Source organism: Diadema antillarum, unplaced genomic scaffold (assembly GCF_040938485.1).
Source record: "Diadema antillarum isolate AM-2024a unplaced genomic scaffold, OU_Dant_1.0 seq00001455_RagTag, whole genome shotgun sequence".
NCBI lineage: Eukaryota > Metazoa > Echinodermata > Echinoidea > Diadematoida > Diadematidae > Diadema > Diadema antillarum.
This window is the reverse complement of record NW_027272201.1, coordinates 126,108-149,155: the sequence shown is the minus strand read 5'-3', so window position 1 is coordinate 149,155 and position 23,048 is coordinate 126,108. Positions and strand designations below refer to the sequence as shown.

The 23,048-nt window shown below is 38.9% G+C and overlaps 1 protein-coding gene across 1 annotated transcript; it reads right to left on the bottom strand.

Annotated features, from left to right (window-relative positions):
* Nucleotides 1–9,112: 9,112 nt before the first annotated feature.
* LOC139709641 (asparagine synthetase [glutamine-hydrolyzing]-like) lies at nucleotides 9,113–22,441 on the bottom strand. The gene is made up of 11 exons (XM_071621604.1): nucleotides 22,344–22,441; nucleotides 19,154–19,440; nucleotides 18,388–18,534; nucleotides 17,518–17,608; nucleotides 16,480–16,665; nucleotides 15,349–15,441; nucleotides 14,731–14,858; nucleotides 13,212–13,338; nucleotides 12,368–12,575; nucleotides 10,288–10,525; nucleotides 9,113–9,413 (listed from the first exon to the last, which is right to left on the bottom strand). The coding sequence occupies exons 2-11, from the start codon at nucleotides 19,400–19,402 to the stop codon at nucleotides 9,180–9,182; spliced, it is 1,701 nt and encodes a 566-aa protein (XP_071477705.1). The 5' UTR covers nucleotides 19,403–19,440; nucleotides 22,344–22,441; the 3' UTR covers nucleotides 9,113–9,179.
* Nucleotides 22,442–23,048: the final 607 nt, after the last annotated feature.

The window sequence follows — 23,048 nt, the reverse complement described above, 5'->3', positions numbered from 1 at the left end:
AACATATAAATCGAGAGAGAACGAATGGAGAAATCAAAGAGAAGGGGTAGAACAAAATGAAACAGAGATTGAGAAAAAGTCAAAAAGAACTTAGATCTTTCCAATTGATTACAGATTATAAAATACCATCATCAGCAGCAACGAGCTACACATATGGAGTACACATACGTAGTGCCAATTGTGCAATTAATCGTAGAATAAAAAAGAATAGAAAGAAGAGCATAACATAGGAGGTAATCACAATGCGGATAACGCTACATACAGTGTACATGAGAGATGTGACCAAGCGAATGCTATAGTAGTTGCCAACAACAGTATAGAATGCATTCAACCATTCTTATATAGAGAATTCTAATTAAACCATGGGATGATTCATTACTATTGAAACCACAACAAAAGTTTGAAATATATATATATATATATATATATATATATATATATATATATATATTCTTATATACATATGCATACATTAATGGCATTATAAACATATCAAATAACGTGAAGTGGGCTGGGCCTCTTATGTGATGGTGCTGCATTAAGTATAGTCTGCTAGCAGCTCTTCTTCCTCCGTCAAAGTTACATATTCAATGTACGTTGGATATTATTACCTATACAGTGTACGAGGTAGTTTTGCGAGGCAATTACAGTTGGTATTTTGCAGGGTCGGGAGTTCAGCAGGCGACATTAGAGCATATCACGAGCATCCGGGGTTTTACATATACAGTGGACTCCTGTTATAACGAAATCCTCAGAACCGGCAATTTTCTTTAGTTATATCGGAATTTTGTTATAACTGAACAAAGAAACGATAGAAATACATAGAGTAGATGACATTGCAGCCCAAATGTTTACTTCGTTATAACCAGAATTTTGTTATAACCGTGTTCGTTATAATAGGAGTGCACTGTAAAACAGGGAGGTGGGAAGAGGAGTGGAATCTCTCTTCCCACCTCCCTGCTTTACATGTAAACATTCTGATCGACCACGAAGAGAAAACATTCAAGGAGGTCGCTGCGTGTCGATTACACGCACCGCAGAACACCGATAAATCAACTCATACAAAGTCGACCACTTCCAGCAGCACCATGCGTCAAATGATTAGTCCATTTGTGCTCAATAACTGCACAATGACCATCAGTTATTACAACTCTCCAAATTGAAACAGAAACAAAAATAAAGTGTAAAAGCGTTCAGATGTTTGAAGTTCGCCTGTTACAACTACATATGTATCTTTGAAGTTGGAGTTGAATGATATACATTGATGAACAATTTTTCAATTATTCGACATGTTGGCGATGATCTACAGGTAGTTAAATGTGGCTTGATCTATATCATAGTGTATAGCCGTATTCACATATTTTCCTAATTTACCTAGGGGATAGGTAATAATTATGATATTGACTGGCCTTGAGGGAGATACCAGATAAATATTGCCCGCACTGAAAGAATATGGCCCTCGTCTTCGACTCGGGCAATATTCTTTCAGTTTGGGCAATATTTTCTGGTATCTCCCTCGAGGGCAGTAAATATTATATAATTATTATATCGACGCATTTGCCAACTACAAGTTGTACTCAATCACGCAAAGCATAGAACACATGACGTAGGCGAGAGGGAGTAAAGAGACGTGGATTTTATTTTACTGAGACAGTTACCTTTATAACATGGCACATTCACATCAATGTGGACACAGCCATATTATTCATTTAGCAATGATTTAAAAGAAAATGATGTGCACATGCATAATGAAAGTAATAGTAGGGACAATTACTTCAATTTCAAAATATCTAATATTAATGCTTATAAAAAAAACCCACTATTACCACGACTGTTTCATCTGACTTGTGCTTTTAGCATTGTTTTGCTAATATCAGTTATAATAATAATATAAATAGTAATTGTAGTAAATGATGATAATAATAATAACAATAATTTCCATTCATAGAGCATAATGCCATTCTCAATGAACTTTATAAAACATCTTTATCATAAAAAAGGGAAAAATAAGAAAATAAAAAGTGTAACTTTTTTAGTGACTGATAGTCATGTTGCAAGAATGCTGCAACTGGCGCACGTATGAGTGCATACAAGGCATTTCAAGAAGGTAGTAGATAACAGAGATGACAAAAAGGGGGGGGGGGAGAATACAAAGCGACGATGACACTCCCTGAAGGTCAATAAACTTTCTCACTGCTACTACAGTCTGTATCCCCTCGAGGTCAACAGACTTTCTCACAACTATGTGTGTACTACATTATGTAATATCAAATGGGTTAGTCAAATACCGGTTAGTGATTGGTTAAACAGAGTCACGTGATAGAGGTACATTCGTTATGTTCGCCCATGGGTGAACATTCTTGGTAATGTTCTCCCATGGGAGAACATTTTCTCGGAACAAATGACAGAAGGCCTAGGACCGCGGACCGGCCACCCACTCGCGCACAGTGAATTTGGCTCTGCGTGAGCGAGCGATCGAGTGCGTTGTTCTCTGCATGCATGCTGGTGGTTACGTGGTTGCAAAGATCGTACACTGTAACTATACACAGCCCAGTCGCTGTTGTAGCGTACTGCGTTAACAGCGTCTGGTCGGGCTACGCTAGCTACGCGTAAGTACACTGAATCTCTACGATCTTTGGTGGTTGACCTTGACGTATTTGACTAACTCATATAATATAACAGATGATGACTTTTGTTGTCGGGAACATGTACCAAACGTTCCACCCTCAGGGTTTGAAATGCTATTTCGGGAGGCTATAAGTCCTTCGACTTCGTCTCGGGACTTATAACCTCCCTCAACAGCATTTCAAACCCTTTGGGTGGAACATTCGGTGTGTTCCCTCCCCCGCCAGTCATAATCTATATATCATCACATGGCATGTACGATGTGATTAGAGCTACATCCAATATGACGGCACGATCCCATCTGATGGAACAGCAAACAACATCGACTTGCGGGACAAGCTGAAATCAATCAAAATTCAAGTTACTGAAGTGTGTGTGTGTGTGCGCGCGCGCGCGTGTATGTTTCTGTCTGCATCTGTGTCTGTGCGTGTGTGTATTCCAACTTAATAAATACGAACTATTTGTATACAAACTACTTGTACTTGTACTGTGAAGAGGGAGTAGGAGGTAAATGGGATAATGTCCCTGATTTAGTCAATGGCAAAAAGATATCCAGTGTATAAGAAAATACACTAGTAATGAAAGGGAGGTTATGAACAGTGTATGAAAATGAATGTTTGTGTCTCGTACCATGGATATTCACTCCAATGGACAGCAGTTTTCAGAGTACCAAGTATTGAATAATAGTTACATAAATAACTCAAATGTAATTTCGTGAACTCTTCCTCTTTTTAAAAACATAAAAGTTTGTTTTCCTTATATTGAACTTCTCATAAGTCCCTTTCATACCATGTTGCTCATGTTTGAGTGAATTAAGTCTTTATCAACAAATTGAAAAGGAATAACACACTATTCAAGGTTTTACAAGATATTTGGCAGGCTATACTGTATGTGGATTCACAACTTGGCACAATTCAAGCTAAACAAAAGTCGACCAAGACAGATACAGTGGGATGAAATGGTTTGCACGAGTCCTTTTGTGTAACAAAATCATTATCAATGGCACATTTCACATGGTTTGGGGCAACATACAGAGCATAGTACCATATGTCAAGAGCTTTATGATAGTCAACGTTAACAGCTTACTTACCCAAGTGTTAAAATAAATACAGCTGTAATAATTTGTCCGCTAAGATCGTTCCTTGTACACAATATGCAACAAAGGGATATAACCCACACAGATATGCACAGATAGGACTATAGGCTTTCACGTTTGATTGCATGAGGCATATTATGTATCTGATCTTGTTTATCCATTTCTGACAATAATTAACCCTAATCCCACTGGGTTTTTGAGGGACTTGAAACCACCGGGGGGGGGGGGGGGGGGGGGGGGGGGGGCTAGCCTTTTAGGTACCCCCTTCAGATCTTGGTCGTGGATCGCGCGATCCTCGCGAAAATTTGCACTGAGATAGAGGCTAATGTAATCTACAAGACTGTATGGTTAGATTTTTCAAATTTTAATTTATGTATTTTATATTAATTAATCTATGCTAATTTATGCAAAAGTAACTTTATGCCTATAAATGAAAAAACGAAGCTCCAAGACTTCTCATTTTTGATGAACATATTCTTTTCAATATCCTCAACAATAATATTGAAGCAAAAATTCGGCTTCATAATTATTGATTATGTATTTTTTTGTTTATTGAATTTCTTATGTATTTCTGTGTTTATTTACTTTTTGTTTTTGTTGTTTTTTACGTCAAAATTTGTTGCAGAAGCTTTTTAAAGCATAATCAGGCTATGAATAAATCATTATCAGCCACTGAAAGTAAAAATATCTATTTTTATATGAATTAATTGCAAAAACACAATAATTATACATTGGATTTGTACACAAAATCACCTTTTTGAGCAATTTTTGAGTCGACACTTTTTTCAAAGGGGCGTGGCTTCAAAACTGTATGCCCGTGAGCGACAAATTTGGTCTCAAAAGTTGCGCAATACTTGAAAGAAAAAAGTCACAAAATCGGAGAGAGCATCACGCGTTGTGGGGGGGGGGGGGCAAAAACGCCCCCCCGGTAGGAATAGGGTTAAGAGACATTCTCTACTCTCATTTGTCAACGCTGTCTCGTTTCATGAGGTTTGCAAATTGGCACATGATTATACAGTACGCAATAAGATAAAGCTTGGCTCTGTTTGCCCTCACATAAATATGAATATCCCAAGTGATAACCAGGCAACACAGAACACAGATTACTGTAGCTGGATTTTAAACACACTTTGCCTTCATCTGATCAATTGTAAATGACATTCGAGTGTAAACTTTTGCAGAGGCCAAAATGTGTCCTAAGCAATAACAAAAAAAAAAAAACCAGGCATTACAATTATAAAAAAATTAGACACAGTCATATTTCCTTTGAAATATTAATTTCATCTAGTTTCACATGCATTTTACATGCCTTCACAACTATGATCATGCACATTTTAGTAATATTTTTTCATCTCCCCTGTACACAGGACTATGTATTCTGCAGTTAACATTCAATTTCAAGACTATCACAGCATTACATAATTTCATATTAAGTTCATGACTGCCTGTCCTCTTAATAAAACAAACAACAAAATAGAACAAAACAAAACATACCTTTCTAGTCAGTTGCAAAGTAGTGAAAATAAAATTGCATGCAAGCAAAACTAGACACACTTGATTTAATAGTAAAGCAGATGGGTCGTTTTCACTGTCGGCCATTTAACTTAACTGATATATAACTTACAACTGTACAACAGTAAAAAGCGAGGCAGGAAATAAAAGAGTTAACATATACCCCACGTAATCATGACAAAACTGTGTGAGAAAACATATGTGAATGTCCTTCCTAAAAGAAAAAAAAATCAGAAATTTTGTTCAATATTGTGCACAACTTTTACAATTTACATATCTACTCTGACTGACATCTCTAAAATTATTTCATTCAGCCAACTTGAAAAGTTTTTCTTCAGCTAGTTTTCATATCAAGTTGTTACTTCACTCACACATTTCTTGTCTGTGACTTTTATATCTCAAAAATGCTCTACCACCACCACCACCACCACCACAGTATTTCAATCTTATATAAAGGAAGGGGCAAGATGCCTAGCAGTTTAACTCTTACTATTACCCCCCCCCCCCCTCGAAAAAAAAGAGAAAAATTATGAAATGCGTAGCTATAAATATATATAAAGAACAAAAGGTATTCATTACGAACATGGAAACTGTAAAGAAATTTTAAAATCCATCACCTAAATAAAGATAGAAACACAAACTAAGCAACTTAATTTGTTTTTAAAAATGGGCTACAGTACAGCACACAGTAATAATGATGCTTAAAGGTGCATGGTCCCCGTGTTTTAGTCAAATGCGTACGCGGGCGCAAGTTTCCTATAGAGACCTACGCTATCCACTCCTCTTTAGCGCTTACGCTTTGGCCCACTTCCCCAAGTCCGAAGAAGTCCGATTCACTGTAGTCAGTGGTCGGATCACAGTTCGGCTCATAAGTCGGGTGAGGGGGATGACAGCTTTAGCAAACTTCTTTTGTGATGTCATAATAACAAGCACATATGCATGCACCCTGTGGCCTGGCATTACTACAGACTGCGCGATGCGCAGAGAAGACAACGAAGGCAACGTTACTTGGCAACAGCTACGCACTTTACTCTTGATGACAGCTCAACTTCGGTCATCTTCGTATCAATGCTAACGGTGATCGGCAGTATCATCAACAGCGCCCTCTACACTACCGGGACTATGCCCCTTTAAAGGGGATGGCTAGTAACTGATCAGTGGGAATCAGTGGGAATGCTGGGGGATGATTGTTCCAATCCTTGTGGGATTCATTCAAGAGTACATTCTGTATCTATTGTGTGAAAATTCTTGGCTTAACAATGGTCTAATATTCAAGTAATGTGCAGTTGAATGTTCCAGTGTTGGGGCGATCGTTAATGGGCCGTAAACAATCGCCCAACACTGTACAGGCATGCTAACCTGGAAACATTGAACTGCACAGTACTTGAATATGAGACCATTCTGAAGTAAATAATTTTCACTAACAATAGATACATAATGTACTCTTAAATTAATCCCACAAGGATTGGAACAATCATCCCCTAGCATTTCCACTGATCAGTTATACTAGCCATCCCCTTTACACCCCAAGATTATGGGGAGTCTGCATTAGGTCTACTAAAACAGATCCCTCTGTATAACCCATATTAGGCCAATTCACACACAACATTTTTCTTTTTTTTTTTTTTGCATCGTGATGTAAAATTCAGGTTTTTTTGTCATCATTCAGACATGGCACGAAACTTATCCAGCTGCACATGAAGCACTTTCAAGCTCTGAACTTTGTATGCCTAAACAATGATCCAAGTATGATTTGACCCTGTTCGCCGTAGTGTGCTGACTGAGTGTGGCAAGTTGAATTATGGGATTGATAAAAACTAGGGTTTTTTTCAGTGTTTTGTTTTGTTTTGTTTTTAAGTGCAGTTCACACACAACCAGTACAGAGGCTTCTAATAAAATCAAGGTGGACTGATATTTGCATCCCAATGCAGATTGTGACCATTGAATTATTGTGTGTGTGAGTGTGTGTGCCTGTGCGTGTCCACACACAAGAATGAAAGGTTGCTGCTTTATTTGGCAATGAGCTATTTTTGACAATCATCAATATTGAGTGTGTGAATAGGTCAACTGTGATCGAGTTTAGAAAAGACACTTATACTTCAGTTCTAGACAGGAGAGAGAAAGTGATATTAGTCGTAAACAAATATCACACTCGGTACAAAAAAACACTGGCATGCCCTCACATATTGCCATCCCAGCACCTGTGATCCTGCCTACATGTTGTGCAGTTGACTGTCAAAAAAAAAATGTTGGCTCAGGCACAAATGCTGTGTCCATATACGCCAATGCGAGAACGATCGAAGAGATTTATTGAAAACTCACCTAACAACAGTGCCTGTAATTCCCATCTATCTTGACAGCAAGTATTCTGAAAACATTGTTTTACTTGTACTATAACATTTATGAACACGTGTGCAAAAATGAAGGTGATAGCCATTCACATCTGCCTATGCTAAATTAAATGCTGCATGCTACAGATTTTGGCAACAAGTATGCAACAGATTGTCTGCACACTTGGCACTGCGTGGCAAACAAACAATTATTTTAAAACCAGATTCTACTGAATGTCAAAAAAAAAAATACAACAGGACCCTCCGCAATGATAACTTTCAAAATAGTGAATCGATCCAAATACAATTTCAGGGTATGAAACTATAACTCATTGCCCACATCTTAAAGAAAACCCCATTCAATTCGCTTTAGTGGTCAAAGAGAATGACACATTTTGTAGAGCATGTCAGGAATCTCTTCCCTGCAAGTTCTGTATATTGTGTTTACAAATTAATTTGCAGGTCTAAGACCATCCAAGTGCTAAAGTTGGAAGAATCAGACTCGTGACATGCTTTACAATAATCCACATTTCGCTGTGACCGCTTAACCAAATTGAATGGGGTTTTCTGCAAAAGAGAGCTAAGATGTTATATCTTAAGACCCTCAAGTAGCATTTGGACAGTTTAATCATATTGGGTGTTATCAATGTGAAAATCCAATTATGATTTTTTGGGGGGACATACTGTATATAAGGTATGCTCTATAACCACAGTAATGACCTATCAAAATAGAAAAAACAGAAGAAGTTGACATTCAACGACAGATTACTGTAGGCATAGTTATTATGAAAGATTAAATGCTAAACTTGGCAGAGCTGAAGATATTTCCATATGAGGTAAATTCTGTCACAGGTAGAGGCATTCTTAAAATGTCCCCAACACCTTTCAGGGTGGAGGTATATCAATGTGACTGAGGTCGAGGTTGTTTCCTAAAAGTGAACAATTGCGAACACAGCTTGAATGACATCTTAGAGTGTGACCATGCTTGACAGGACAAAACTTAAAGGAATAGAATAGTCTTTGGTTGAGACCTAGCTTCAAGTTGGTAACATTTTTTTTTTCTTTTCATGAGATAATGAGAAACTTCTCATGGGATATGAAAGAGCATGTAATTCCAAGAGAAATTTAATGTTTATTTGATGATAATTGGTTTTGATATGGATGAGATATCCAAAACAAAGAATCCTAATAAAAGGCGGGACCCACCTTTTATTAGGATTGTTTTTGGTTTTTATTTATATATTTCAGCCATTTCAAAACCGACTTACATCAAATAAACTTTGAATTCCTCTTCGAATGGTATGCTCTGTAACATTTCATGACTGGTTTCTTAGTATCTCACAAAAAGTTATAAGCTCAATCGTTATCTCCATCGATACTATACCATCTCTTTAAAACAAACCACCAGCATTTCATGCTGATTTGTGCATTTCAGTTAGTCTATATGTCCCCCCCTCCCCCCCAAAAAAGGAGAAATAAATAAATAAAAAAAAATAATAAATAATAAATAAATAAATAAATAAATAAAAAGTATGTGTGTGGGAGGGAGTAGATGACTGAACAAAAATGCTGGAAGAGCATGTTGTGCCAGCAACTGATGGTAGGATTTAACACATTTATGCTTGGACATCCGACTTTTTATCTTCAACCTCTGAGTCCTTGTAGTGCTTGAGGGTTCGAGCTGAGGGATCGGTAGCTTGGGTCCACCTCGGCATCCATATGTAAGGGATCCAGGCGGATCGTCCGGGGTAGTACTTCTCAAACACCTCCCGGTAGTAGTAGGCCTCCTTGGAGCGGGGAGGGTTGAAAGGGAACCGCTTGGGGGAATCCTCCAGCATGCTGTCGTTCACCTGAATTGTGGGATGGATAGATGGAAGGATGGTCGGAAGGAAGGAGAGATGTGAGGTGAATGGATGGTTGGATTGAAAGATGGATGGATTAATTATTACAGGGATTGGGTGGATACGATGGAATGATTGTAGGATAGATAGATTAAGGGATAGAGAGCAAAAATGGATGTGAAGATGGATGAAGGAAGAAAGGAGGAAGTAGCAGATGATGGTTGGACAAGGGAAGGATGGATACATACAGGCGAGGGGATAGATTGGCGAACAGAGAAAAGACTGATGAACAGAATGAGGAATTTATAATCACATTCAGTTCATACTGCAAATAACTGCTGCACTCATAGAATAACAAGCAATGCTTTTGGCAGAAACTAGAAAAGATTTATTGTAAGACTTACTTATTTTGATGTCCCTATATGTGCACTGGACATGTACTGTCACTGCCTGGTATTTTGTTTCATCTCCTATGGCGACCAGGGATGACATCTCATAGCGCTTTGTATCCAGTGGAAAAGACACTCTATAAATGTCTACTATTATTATTATCATTATTACAAGTTGTCTCATTGCACTTGTATCACATCAAATACAGACTTAACAAAATCGACTGCAATGAAACATATTAAAGAATCAAGTAAGCAGTCTTTTGCTTTTGTATGAACATACCTCTACACACACCAAGACATCCATCCTTTCTTTCAATCATCAACAGGTCAATGAACGATAAATTATGTGATCAGCAATCACATGCAAACATGAGTTTATCTATTGATCGATAGGTACTAAAGAATCACACAGTTTTACATACATTCTAAAGTTTCGCAGCATTTTGAATACTGTCCAGAACTGTCCTGACACACAAAAGGTTATAACCCACCTGTGTGTCTATGTGGTCCTGCAGTACCTCATACCAGGACTTCTTCATCGACGACACGCCGTCACTGAAGGCCTCCTTGGGCCTCCAGAGGATGTCACTGGGCAGGAGACCGGTGTCTTCGAATGACTTGCGGATCAGGTACTTCTCGATGCCCTTGTTCGGGTGACGCAGCTCTTTCGGCAGCGAGAGGAAGTAGGAGGTGAAGTGATGGTCCAGAAAGGGAACTCGAAGCTCCAGGCTAGCGGGCAGATATCAAGGAAGTGGAGGAAATATAATTGTCACTATTGGTTTGTTTTCCCTTCCCCTCGACATCTAAGTTTCAAATATCTCCTGCTGACACATTATTATGAAGTAGTCATCACTTTATGAATATATTTGAGGAAACAAAATCATTATAAAACTCATTCAGTGGTCTTATTTCAAAACTACGGCTGTAAAGATGGCACAGGATCCTATGAATGCCATGACATACTCACCCCCCCCCCCCCCCCCCCCCCCCCCCCCCCCCCCCCCCCAAAAAGTCATTAAACCGTCGAGGACGAGTTCTGAGTATTCTCGCGCAAGTGTCCAAGGGAAATGTGTTATGGCAAAATCAGTCCGTCCTCATTGGGAGTGTGACATACAAGAAAAAATATGTTGACTCATTTCCCAACTTGTTCTGAATCAAACTCGCATGCAAATTTTCTCTATAAAATGAGAATTTTGCAAATTAAATTTATCTTTCCTGTCTATTTACAGTCAAGAGAAAAAAGAAGTGTGGTTTCATTATCCATAACATGAGCCTCTTAATTACTTCATGCTGTGTGAATGTTGATTGTGGACAAATGAGGCACTTGAGACCTTCAACCTTACTGTTCTTTGTTGCCAACTGGCACAGAGGATAATGTCTGGGAACTACACTGTCAGTGAATAGAGATTACCTAATCTCCCTAATCCTTTGTGTTTCTAACCTTTCTTCTACTATTGTACTTAAATAGACTACTGCACACTGCTACACTGGAATGGGTTTGCTACGTGTACCTTGACAGCTACAATGTAGGTGAAGTTGGCAGGAATTACTGAATGCTATTGAAAGAGCTTGGCATGTTATCTACTATTAAGCATATGGCCTGGGCACACAAGACCTGGCAGCCTGGAGGGATTTGGATGTACTGTACAAGCTTTTCTGGGGTTTTTTCACAAGGGAAACGTTGTTCACTGGCACTGGTCTAATGGTCCCTGACCAGTAAAAATCACTGTCGGACCAGAAACTTTTTCAGGCATTTGCAAGTAAAAAATTGAAAAACTGGGTACCTACTGGTCCGACTTGTGGTCCGACAGACAGATTGGACCAGTAGAAGAAATGGTTTAGTGTGCAGCCCTGACAAGGGTTAAATTTTTGCAAATTTCATGAATTATGATTGGGCTGTCAATCTAAAAACATATTAATATACTGCAAACAGACAGGAATTAGTGCACTTGATAGAGCCTCGAAGTCAAAATGGCAAAAATCTTGCAAAGACGTCTTTGACCTCCTCTTTCCCGGAAATATCTGTATGCAAAATTAACAGATTTTACAGTATTTGACTACCTCTTGTGAGAAATTGTGTGCAGATTTATCACCAATCTGAGTACACACGCAGCTGAGGAATCTTGACTTGGAGTCAAGCGTTACTGACGAGCAAACACATATGTTTCACTGAACATGTTTGCCAATGGGCAATTCTATTCTATCAGGCTTGGTTGATTGTGGTTTTAAAATGTGAAGAGATTCATCACAGAGCGAGCTAACTCCATTCTTGTTAAGTTGAGATATTTGTGATTAAAGCTACTATAAAACAAAGAAAATAATAAGAAAATACAGGATATCTTTAATTGTCATTTCACGAATATTCCTCGGTATGTCACAAGTGAGGTATTACTGTAAAGATTTAATTTTGCTCAATCTGATGCTGGACTCACTGTGAAATGTTTAAAAATGGCACTCATCTCATTTTGCAATAAAACTCTTCATGTATCCCTGTAGGCAGAGAATAGAGAATTATTCAATGGGGTGATCCTTCTCTCTGAAAGTGGCAAAAAAAATGTCTACATCCCTTACCCATGTGCAGCAGTAGTTCTATCTGCCCTCAACACATCGTAGAGGTACAGATCCTGCAGGAGTCGTCTGGACTCATCGTCGCCGGCCGAGGCACTGGGCTGCTTGTGGAAGTAGATGTACCCCTGGGCCAACTCGTCTGCACCCTCGCCTGAGAACACCACTATTGTGTCGGTGACCTTACGGATGTATTTGGCCACCAGGTACATGCCTGAGAAAGTATAAAAAGTCAAGAAGAATGCAGCACAACATGTAATCAATCATTAGATTTCTTTGAGGAAATCTGGACAATTCAACAACGATTTAATGAGTATAGAACACAAAATCCTTCAAAGGCTCGGATAAAAATGTTCCTTAACATTCAAACCCCCCCCCCAAAAAAAAGGAAATTAAACAGAAAAACATTCGATTTATGAAAGCAATAGATTCAGCAGAGGGGGGGTGTAGGTTGAAGTGTGAGTTCTTCAATTTGTCTCCCTGTACCAATGACATGTTTGTTAAAATTATAGATCAGCAGTTGTGATCTTACAAATTTCATTAGTAAGGAGAGAAATTGAAGAAAACTCACACCTCAACATCAGATTTGTTTGTTGCTTATCTTTAGACATTTCTTTTCCACCGTCAATAATTTAATTCTGGAGATGCCACATCTGCTTTCTCCCACACGTATCTCAACAAGTCAAGGACTTGCTGCTGGAAATCTGTCAGCAAATGATGTGATAAGTGAGGTCACATGAATATCTCCCATTCATCGCTTTTAAACACACTCTTGCAAAGAAGAAGCTAGAAGCATCTATGCAGATTTTAGGACCATCACTAAACTTGACTGGAAGAAGATGATACGTACCTACAGATGCTCTGATCGTGGTGATGTCGTAGCTCTCGATGGACTTTATGACAGATTTGACTGCTTCAATGCCCTCCTCAGGCGTGAAGGAGATCTCATGGTGCTCGCTTCCAATGTGTGCTGCCACCTATGGTCAGATTTAAGAGACAGAGTTTCATTTTTCAGATTATTTACCTGGTGGTATCGCACTCAAGGCGGAGCTTGTTACACAACCATTTGTTTATGATCTCAATGATCAAGCAGGAAAAAGCAAATATTTTGAAGATCCAATGGATTCTTTCTGGCATCATTTATATTTTGTCATATGTGACCGTGCACCTCAAAACAAACAAAAAGGTCGCCAGACATGAAGTTTTAGTTAAGACCATATACTGAAAGAGCAGACTTTAAGCTTTAAAATGATGTATAACTCAAATCAAATGGACTCTCCTAACCTATCTAAATATTGGAAAGAAAGCACAAACTCAGGAAAAGTGTGAACTGAGAAAAGAGGCTCTGAAGTACAATGTCTATTCAAGCGCTTAATCTTTACCAAACTGTGCTGGCTGTGCGATGAATGGGACAAAAAACACCAAAGTAACAACAATGAAGGGATTATTAGATTAAACTGAAATTAAGCATACCTCATGAACACATTCTGTCCATAATTAATGTCAACTTTCAAAGCAGTAGCACTATCCTTTCAAAAGTTATTAGAGTTGAAAGTGAAGAGTGTGGACAAGGTTTTTCAGAAATGAAAAAGGGATTCTAAAGACACACCTAATCACACTATTCTACTAAAAATGTTCGAGATAAACTGCTAAAAAACACACTTTCCTGCCCGTTTTATGATACCAAATTTTAGCATAATGTAAAGGAAGACCCGCTCTTTCAGAAAATATGAAAAAGTCAAGTTCAGCTAGGTTGACCCATTTCACTTATTTTCAGTCCTCATGCAAAATCAGTGTGTGCGACTTTATGTTCGTTTTGAGGTGCACGGTCACATATAAACTAGACATTTCAGAGTGTCATAGCAAGGAAACATACATCATGCATCCATTAGCATTCTCATAAACAATATAATTGTACATGGTTCAACTGAAAGACAACCTTGCACTACCTTGTAAAGCATGATGTCACTTAAAATGAGTAGCAAATAATGATGAGAAGTTATACAGCACTAAATCACGGACATTAACCCGTTGAGGACTGACTTTGCTACAACACACATTTTCCATACTGTAAAACATGATATATTCGCGGCATGAATTTTTCGCGAATTGGAGCCGACGGCCTTTTTTGCGGCATGAAATTTTCGCGAACTTCCACTGGCATTCAATGCATATAGTGTAGACAAGAACTTTCGCGAGCATTTTAATTTCGCCAATCTTGGCGCTCGCGAAATTTGCAAAATTAAAATGCACGCGAAAATTCCTCGTTTTACAGTACACCTGCCTGAGTATACTCGGGACTTGTCCTCAAGGGGTTAACAGTTTGAGAGGGACAAAGATGAGGGATACCATGGAACACAGGGTCAGACCTTTCGAGCTGCTACTACATCCGGACTACCTTCCATACCGATGGAGAAGGTCTGGAGGGGATAGGTTGTGCCTGCCTCTCTCATTAGCTTCATGACCAGGGCAGAGACCAGACTGGAGTCTAGACCACCTGTGGGACAAAAGATGACGATGATGATGATGATGAAGAGGAATACATAGTACCATTTATTTGTAGAAACATTAAAAGGAGCCTGGCACCCACTATCTATATCACACATTATTCACAAAGTTGCTGGAAAAATAGGACTAACCACATTGTTCAGGTTGGGCATTCAATAGTTTGAACACTAGAGTATAAGAAAGAAACTGGGTAAAATCTAAAACAAATCCAGTACATGAAGTCAAACTTGTTCAAAACCAATAAAATAAGCCCTGACGTGAGTGATACTGTACTTTGTAATGATGTCAACCTGTAATAAATTGTGTTATGAGTGGTGTACAAGATAATAACATGTTGGGTTGGGTTGTTCTTTGTGTGAGTTGTCTTTCTACAAAATAAATCTCTGCAACATGTCATAAGAACTTTACTGACACCCAATGTGACAGAAAGAACTGGAGAAATATCATGTTGATGACAGTGCACCAAGCACAGAACTCACCAGACAGCATGCAGCCGATACGACGGGCGCTCATTAGACGCTTGCGCACGGCTTCCTCGAAGAGAGTCCGTATGTTGGCATGGATGTCTTCTTCTGCTCAAAACAGGAAAAACAGAAATTAAGGAAGGACATACTTTAATAGCAAGATGAAATCAAAAGAGACTACATCCTAAAACTTCCTTCCACTTTGAATGCTTACATTCCACAAATTGTCTCAATAATTTTAACATCATCCTAGTATTTCATTTCCTTCTATGACATCAAGTTGATCACCTGGTAGAGACATTAATACATTTTCTTTTCAATGTTCAAATCACATAGGCCTATACCATCACAGTGGTCAGTATGGCAGCATTGGTGCTATCTCCAAAGTCCAACTCACATGTGTTTATGGCAGTTTTGATGATTGTTGGAAAATGCACCACACAATAAGTCTCAGGAGCTTGGCATGAAGTGTACATCGACTTGTCATTATAAGCTTCTACGAAGTAGAAATGCAATTCAATGCATTTCAACTGCAACTGCAACATTCAACTGCGTCCCCCCCCCCCCCCCCCAACCTCTATTTTGAGAGCCCTTAGGTCAGAAAACTTATGAATTCACCGCAATATAGTTAGTACATACAGTAATTTACATCCATAGGCTTACACGCTATGCTTTCTAACAGCAGATCAGTACGTACTCATTCCAGGAACAAACTCATTCCAGGATTAGGAGGGGGGGGGGGGGAGGAGGGGCTATTCCTCTCATTCAGAATGACTCATCATTGCTGCAAGACCAGGAAATTTAAACATCAGCTATTCTGTGGTTGCTGTCATGCTTGAGTGCACAATGACACAGAAGAAAAAACTAAACTATGTGTATTGTTCCACTTGTGGCATTGATTTCCCCATTGACATTGAAGTGAGGGATTTTCTATTTTGTAAAGCAGATTTGGTGACATAATTCTCTGTCTCTCTGTCTTCTCTTTTTTTTTTCTCTCTCTCTTTTTCTATTGTGCTCTTTCTCTCTTCTGTTTTCCCTTCATCTTTCCACATATCTATCCATCTGTCAATCTATCTCTAAGTCTTTCCATCTATATTTCTTTCTCACTCTTGTCTTTCTCAACAAATTATTGGATATGATACTTACCATCAGGTTGGACGCTGCCTTCCACAGACGCCCATTTCGGAGTCTGCCCGATGCTGGTGTACTGGATTCGCTCCAGTGGAGACACCTTGCCGCTGGGGAGGAGGTTGAATGATTGCACGTGACCCGGAGGAAACTGGCTGATGGTGACTTCAGAGTCATCGCATCCATGCATCAAGCCTAGCAACCCTGCGGAGACAGAGCAGAAAACTCCTTAACCTGTTGAGGACGAGTCCCGAGTATGCTCGGGCAAGTGTCTATGGGAAATGCGTGCTGTAGCAAAATCAGTCCGTCCTCAACAGGTTTAAGAGCAGACCTCTGATTCCTTCATTGTGTGCAACGCAACATGCAATTTTTACTTTTATCTCACATGGATGGTATACATGGTAAATGTCCACAAGACTCACACAAAAAAAAATCAGAAACTATCATGACTAGAATTTCCATGAAGGGAATGGGTATGCCTATAGAGTTGATAAATATCAAGCCCTACGAACTGATGATGTTTACTCCTTGCACATACAATTTCTGCAAGATTCTCACATTTAGGGCTTGCAACATGCTCAAATTTCAAGTTGTGGACAACTCTGCATACATACACTGTATGCCAAGATTCATTTGTTTAAGTTTAGCTATTCACAAAATTGATTGCAGATGGACAGAAGGATGGACGAACAACCCAAAAACATGACTCCTGGGACAATGCTTGGCGGAGGCATACATATATACGTAGTGTAGTTATTCTACACTCAAAGAACAGCTTACATACAGTGTAGATACACATACAATTGTATGTACATTGTATACGTACTACGTTATGTTTGTTAGGGGATGCAGGTGTGTTCATGTACACATACATCTCTGTAAACATATCCTTGTCCAGTTTTGGTAGTGAAAATCATAAACACTTGTTGTTAAAGATAACATATTCTGCGACTTGACAAGTGTATCCACATTGAAACTAATCAAGACATTGTGTCTGGGTATCTTAATGTCGTCATCTCTGATTGACGAAAGCGTCAATGTCAACGCTGGTCATACCTTTAGCTTCAGAGCAGATGGCAAGGAACCCATCGTCCTTCAGCAAAGCGAACATGGGCCTGACTCCGTAGGTATCACGAGCAATATGTACCTGGCACCATCACAGAAAACAAGTATAAATTTAGAATCTTATTTTTGGAGTCACTTTATCAGTCAAAGAAAGTACAAATATGTACCTGTTATTCATGCAACTGTGTGTGTAGGCATGTGTGTGTGTGTACATGGGGGGGGGGGGGGGGGGGGGGGGGGGCTGTCCTGCACATTCCTGTGCAATAACATCTAACGTGGCTGAAAGTATCACACACAAACAACTGGAGAGGAAAATATGTCACACACGCAAACATAATATAATTACGGCTTTTGTTCTTCAAATCAGTTGCAGATACCCACATGATAATATTTATATTATGCCCATGGCACAAATGAGTCTAAATTACTTTGTCCTCATAGCATTAGGTGAGTTCAGCTTATCCACTATACATGTATTATTATCTCACTTTATTCGCTCAACCTTAACTCTAAAGTAATGAATTGCTTGAAAGGAAGACAGGAGTCCTATAATAAGTCAAGAAAATAGATGGAATGAGAATGGAACACAGAAAAGGATTTTAAGTTTATCAGCTACAAACTGAACTTCTAGTCAATTTAATGTCTACTTCTCAGATTCTTTCCAATTATCCAAAAAAATAAAAATGTTTTCTATAGTGAAGCATTAAGTCAAAAAGTATTGGTTGACAATGAATTCATATCTGAAATGACTGTGTCATCTTAGCAGCGTAGTACACAAACAGAGCGTTCACACATGTACAGATGATGTTCACACTTTGGGCACGCTTTGTACACGTTTACACATGCTTCACATGCACTGACCTTCCTAGTAGCTGTGTCGACGATACAAAAGGCAAAGACGCCATCGCACATGCTGGCGGCGTACTCCACACCAGCTCGGGAGTAGAGGTGGAGGATTGCCTCACCATCCAAGTTGGTCTCATATGGGAAGTTGAAGGCATCACCGACCTGCGTGATTTAAAAAGGAAGAAGACTGCCTTCTTCACACGACGACTACATAATATATTAACTAGTCCAGTATATTCCATCTCTTCCTAAAGACGAGACTTTGGCATTGTGAGTGTTTACGTTTTACTGCTAAGCTGTTGTAGTCTTTGTTGTTATTTTTTTTTTAATTCTTTCCTTGTTTATTCATGATTAAGATCTTAGAACTTGTGACAAATTCACAGGCTAATCGCTGGAAGATTCCTGGACCCCGCCACATAGGCATTATTCTTTTTTGTTTACCTTTGGCCTTGAGCATATCAGTTTTAAGAGATATGTGACTAATTCCTAAAGTACAGCATTTGTGGAGGACTTCAGTAATTCTACAGTGCAGCAAATAACTTAGTGACATCACAGCATCTCAATGTAGAGAGACAGCATATGGAATTAACCACATTTGGAAGAAAATTCATAAATTTGAACAGATTGTCTGATATTTCAGAACAATAAAAAATCTGGAAGCATTTTACTTTATAATAATGCAAGGTGAAGGCAAGCAATCCTGGATATTTTCACATGTCTTATTGTGTTGTTTTTTTCATGTTTGCCTGTTTGGGGGTTGTTTGTATTTTTCTTTACACACCTTCTTGCAGTTGTAGATCTCGCCGTTGTAAAGGAGGTAGAGGTTCGGGAATCGTTGAATCCTCATAGGCTGCATGCCGAACACGTTCCCTACGATGGCCAGCCGATGGAACCCGAGGCAGCAGTGGTTGAACTCCGGCACATTCTCCACACGGAAGGCGTCGGGCCCGCGGTGAGCTATCTGCATAGCACATCCGATCTGCTTGTACACGTCCACGTCGCTGCCGAAAATTGCCCAAATGCCGCACATCTTGGATTGTGTGAGTGGGTTTGAACTGTGAGAACAAACTAGAGAATGCAATGGAATGTTATGTGAACGCGTCTTTAAGCTCCTGATTCATGTATTTCTTTGATTAATGTTCTACATTTCATGACTTTGATGTTGATCTACTGTAAGACAGTAGGCTCATTGCACGTTGCTCATCGCTAAATGCTATTAAAACCCATTGAGGACGGACTGATTTTGCTACAACACGCATTTCCCATAGACCCTTGCCAGAGTATACTCGGGACTCGTCCTCAACAGGTTAAAATTTCAGGCCAAACAGTCTCGATCATGAGTCGTTGTTTCAGGAAAACCTTCGAAACTAACAAAGCTCATTTGTAACACCAAATTTGTTTGATTTCACTCAGAAAATTCATTTAAACTAATCTTACTCACATGTGCATGAATTTCCACCTTCTATTTTTTGTTCTTGTTCAAGGTTACATAAGCTACTCTTAAGATTTCAGAAAATTATCAAAGGTTACAGGGAAGCTTTGATATCAATTTTCAAAACTATGAAGATTTTGTTGATACTTTGTGATTCTCCCAGATATTTGAGATGATTTGATTGTAGATTATTTGTTGTTCAAAACACACACAAAAAAAATCATCTCTATGCTGGACCTTGCCTGTGGAATCAGTTACCTCAAGCTACGTGTATCTATTACATTTCAAATGTTTACTGTTTTAAGTTGCCCTAAAGACTCATTTGCTTAAAGCTGCTTGTCAATAGAATTTGTCCATTATGTATCAGGTAATTGTTTTTATTTTTCATTATCATTGTTCCATTCTTTTACTCACTTTCATATATAAGAAATGTGTAATGATTTTTTTTTTTAATTTTCATAATTCATTCCTTCTCTCGCTACCCCTTGAGCACAGCAGTCATCTAGAATTGGCACATTGTAAATTCTATACCCCGTATTATCATTAAATTCATTATTATCATAATGATGATGATGATTATTATTTTTATTATCATCATTCATCATAATTAATGTTAATATTATCATTATAATAACTATTATTATTATTACACAAGCTTTACATTGTTTTTATTTTAAAAAATGACTTATTACTATTCAAAAGTAAAAATACACCTTTTATTCCTACTGTCATCTGCTGTTGGCAGGGATGCTTCTTCATTCTCACATAAAAATACTTCACCATGGGCACACCAAATCCCTTGATATGAAGACAATGACTTACATGTACGTACAGTGACCTTTGACCTTGACCTTTACAGGGAGGTGAGATGTCCATTGATTACCAATGGGAAGTCCCAGCTGAAGTATACAGGTGTACAGTGGAGTGACCTTTGACCTTGCACTATCATTAATAAATATGATATTGTCTACTTACCAAACCATGTATAGTTTTTACCAAATGATACCACTATTGAACATTCCAAGCTGTAATACGTACAACTGAAAAGTGCAATTTTAACAGCCACAGATCAGTGACCTTTGAACTTTAAACATTAAAAGAAATTTTGTCCATCATCTCATCAGCATATCCTCACCTTATGAACCATACCTAGAACATGTAACAAATGATATTTGCTTTCGAGTGGTCTGCCTTGATTGAGTTTTGCTTCTTGAAATAGAGATCCATGACAAGGGACAGACTTGGTGAAATGGAAGACAACCCCAAAATGTTATGCCACTGCCACCATTTGTTTGGGCTGAAATCTAAAAATGATTCAACCAAGAAATGTTTTCCTTCCTACATCCTCCACATTTACATCAAATCCTGGATTCCATCAGGCCAGGGTAACACTCTCCTTCCTTTTTTCTTGGAGTGAATACCGATTATTTAATCAGTTTATTCTGGCTTTACATTCTACAAAAAATAGGACTCGGGAGTAAGAATGCAGTGGCGGATCCAGAGGGGGGCGCAACCGGCGCATGTCCCCCTTTATTTTTGATTACAAATAAAAGAAATAAAAAGAAAAAAAAATGAAATGAAACCTGGAAGTGCATGGCACCAGAAATATTAGTACATTGCGCCCCCTGCCCCCTCCCCCCCCCCCCCCCCCCCTTTACAGAATTTCTGGATCTGCCCATGAACTGTGTTGTCACTAAAGAAATGCATATAAACACAATACACAGCAATGGGAAAAATTATAAAGATGTAATATTTTTGTCCACTATTCACAGACCAATCTAATCTAACAAGTTAGAGGAAAGTGACTGTACATGCAACATGGCACTGAATCCCACTTGGCAAGTCCGAATATTTAAAGCAGTCTCCCAGATGTGCTTCTGTAACCTTGTTGTGGATTGCATCATCCATCCGTCCATATGTTGTGCATAAACCCCCCTGTACATTTGATATTAAACCTTGCCATGTGGGTTACATGTACACTTGGAAAGAAGCATACAAACGAACACCTGTTCTACTACCATATATGGCGATCTCAGTCTGAAGCTCCGTCACCAGATATTACACAAACAAGAAAAATAATATAATTAGAAAGTCTACGGAGTGAGACTACTTTTAGTTATGTCTAACTTCCTCTCAGTAAAACTAAAAATTTCACTATCATACAGGATTCTCGTCTGACCCTCTCAATAAAAATGTTGATCATGAGTCAGAAAAGTGAATTTGGTATTACTCCTACGAAATCATTGTAGCCTTTCATATGATAATTATGCTTCCTTGTTGATCAATAAACCAAGGCAAACAGATGCTTCTTTTCCAGCTTGATCAGCAGGTCCATGGTCAGCAGAGCTCGAGCCACCATCGTCCCCAGCTGCGAGCGGAGCTCCCACCGGGGAACCCACGCGCACGTCTGGTGGTGATCGAGCAACCGAGACGCTGTACGTTTGCGGTTTAAAGAGACTCGTTGAACATCTTGAAGACACAGAGAAAGAAGAACACCGTATTTCAACACAATACATATAATTTGATGAAAAACTCTTACTTGAAAATTATCAGGTCTTGCGATATCGACGTTATGTCAGATTTGGAGGCCTTCTTCTGTTTGCTATCCGATCCGCATGCACTACTTGTAGCACTCACACGATCCTATACACATGTGCATGGATAGTGTGTACACACGTACACAGACGTAGAACACATGTGTGCATGCACATGGCAAGGAGTGTACCACGCGTGCATATGGATTCTTGAGGCGGGCATGCGCATGCTCTATCAATCAGGCTGCTCCGGTGACGGCCAATGAATATGAACACAGTCACTCTCTCCCCCGCTCTCTCCCTATAGAAGAATGGACAAAACAAAAGAGATATAAGCATTGATATAAAGAAAATAAAAATGTTAGTTGGTGATCGACTGTCTTCGGTATAGCGACCAATAACGTCGTAGCATTCTTCGCTAATTGTTTTTTACTCTTCTTGTGGATTCTATACTTTTATCATGAAGCCTACGACGTGCAATAATTGCTTTTAGTTTTTCTTCTCCAAAAATCAAGTTTCTCCTCAACACTTTCTGCTCACGAAGATAATGCTTGTATACCAGTAGGCCCTATAAATAAAATGATCTTTCGAATATGGTGAAACCAATTCCTTTGTGCTACTGAATGTCAGTTCCAATTGATTTTTAAGGAAAATTTGAGCTTCTGCGAGCTTCTGCTCAAAAATCCAATGCTCATAAATATAATTATAGG

Excerpts from the sequence above, each read along its gene's own strand:
- LOC139709641 (XM_071621604.1), bottom strand. The coding sequence starts at position 19,402 with ATGTGCGGCATTTGGGCAATTTTCGGCAGCGACGTGGACGTGTACAAG. Across the intron at positions 18,535-19,153 it reads AGATCTACAACTGCAAGAAG|GTCGGTGATGCCTTCAACTT; the intron begins GTGTGTAAAGAA and ends TAAATCACGCAG. Across the intron at positions 10,526-12,367 it reads AGAACTACTGCTGCACATGG|CCTGGAGCTTCGAGTTCCCT; the intron begins GTAAGGGATGTA and ends TCTGCCCGCTAG.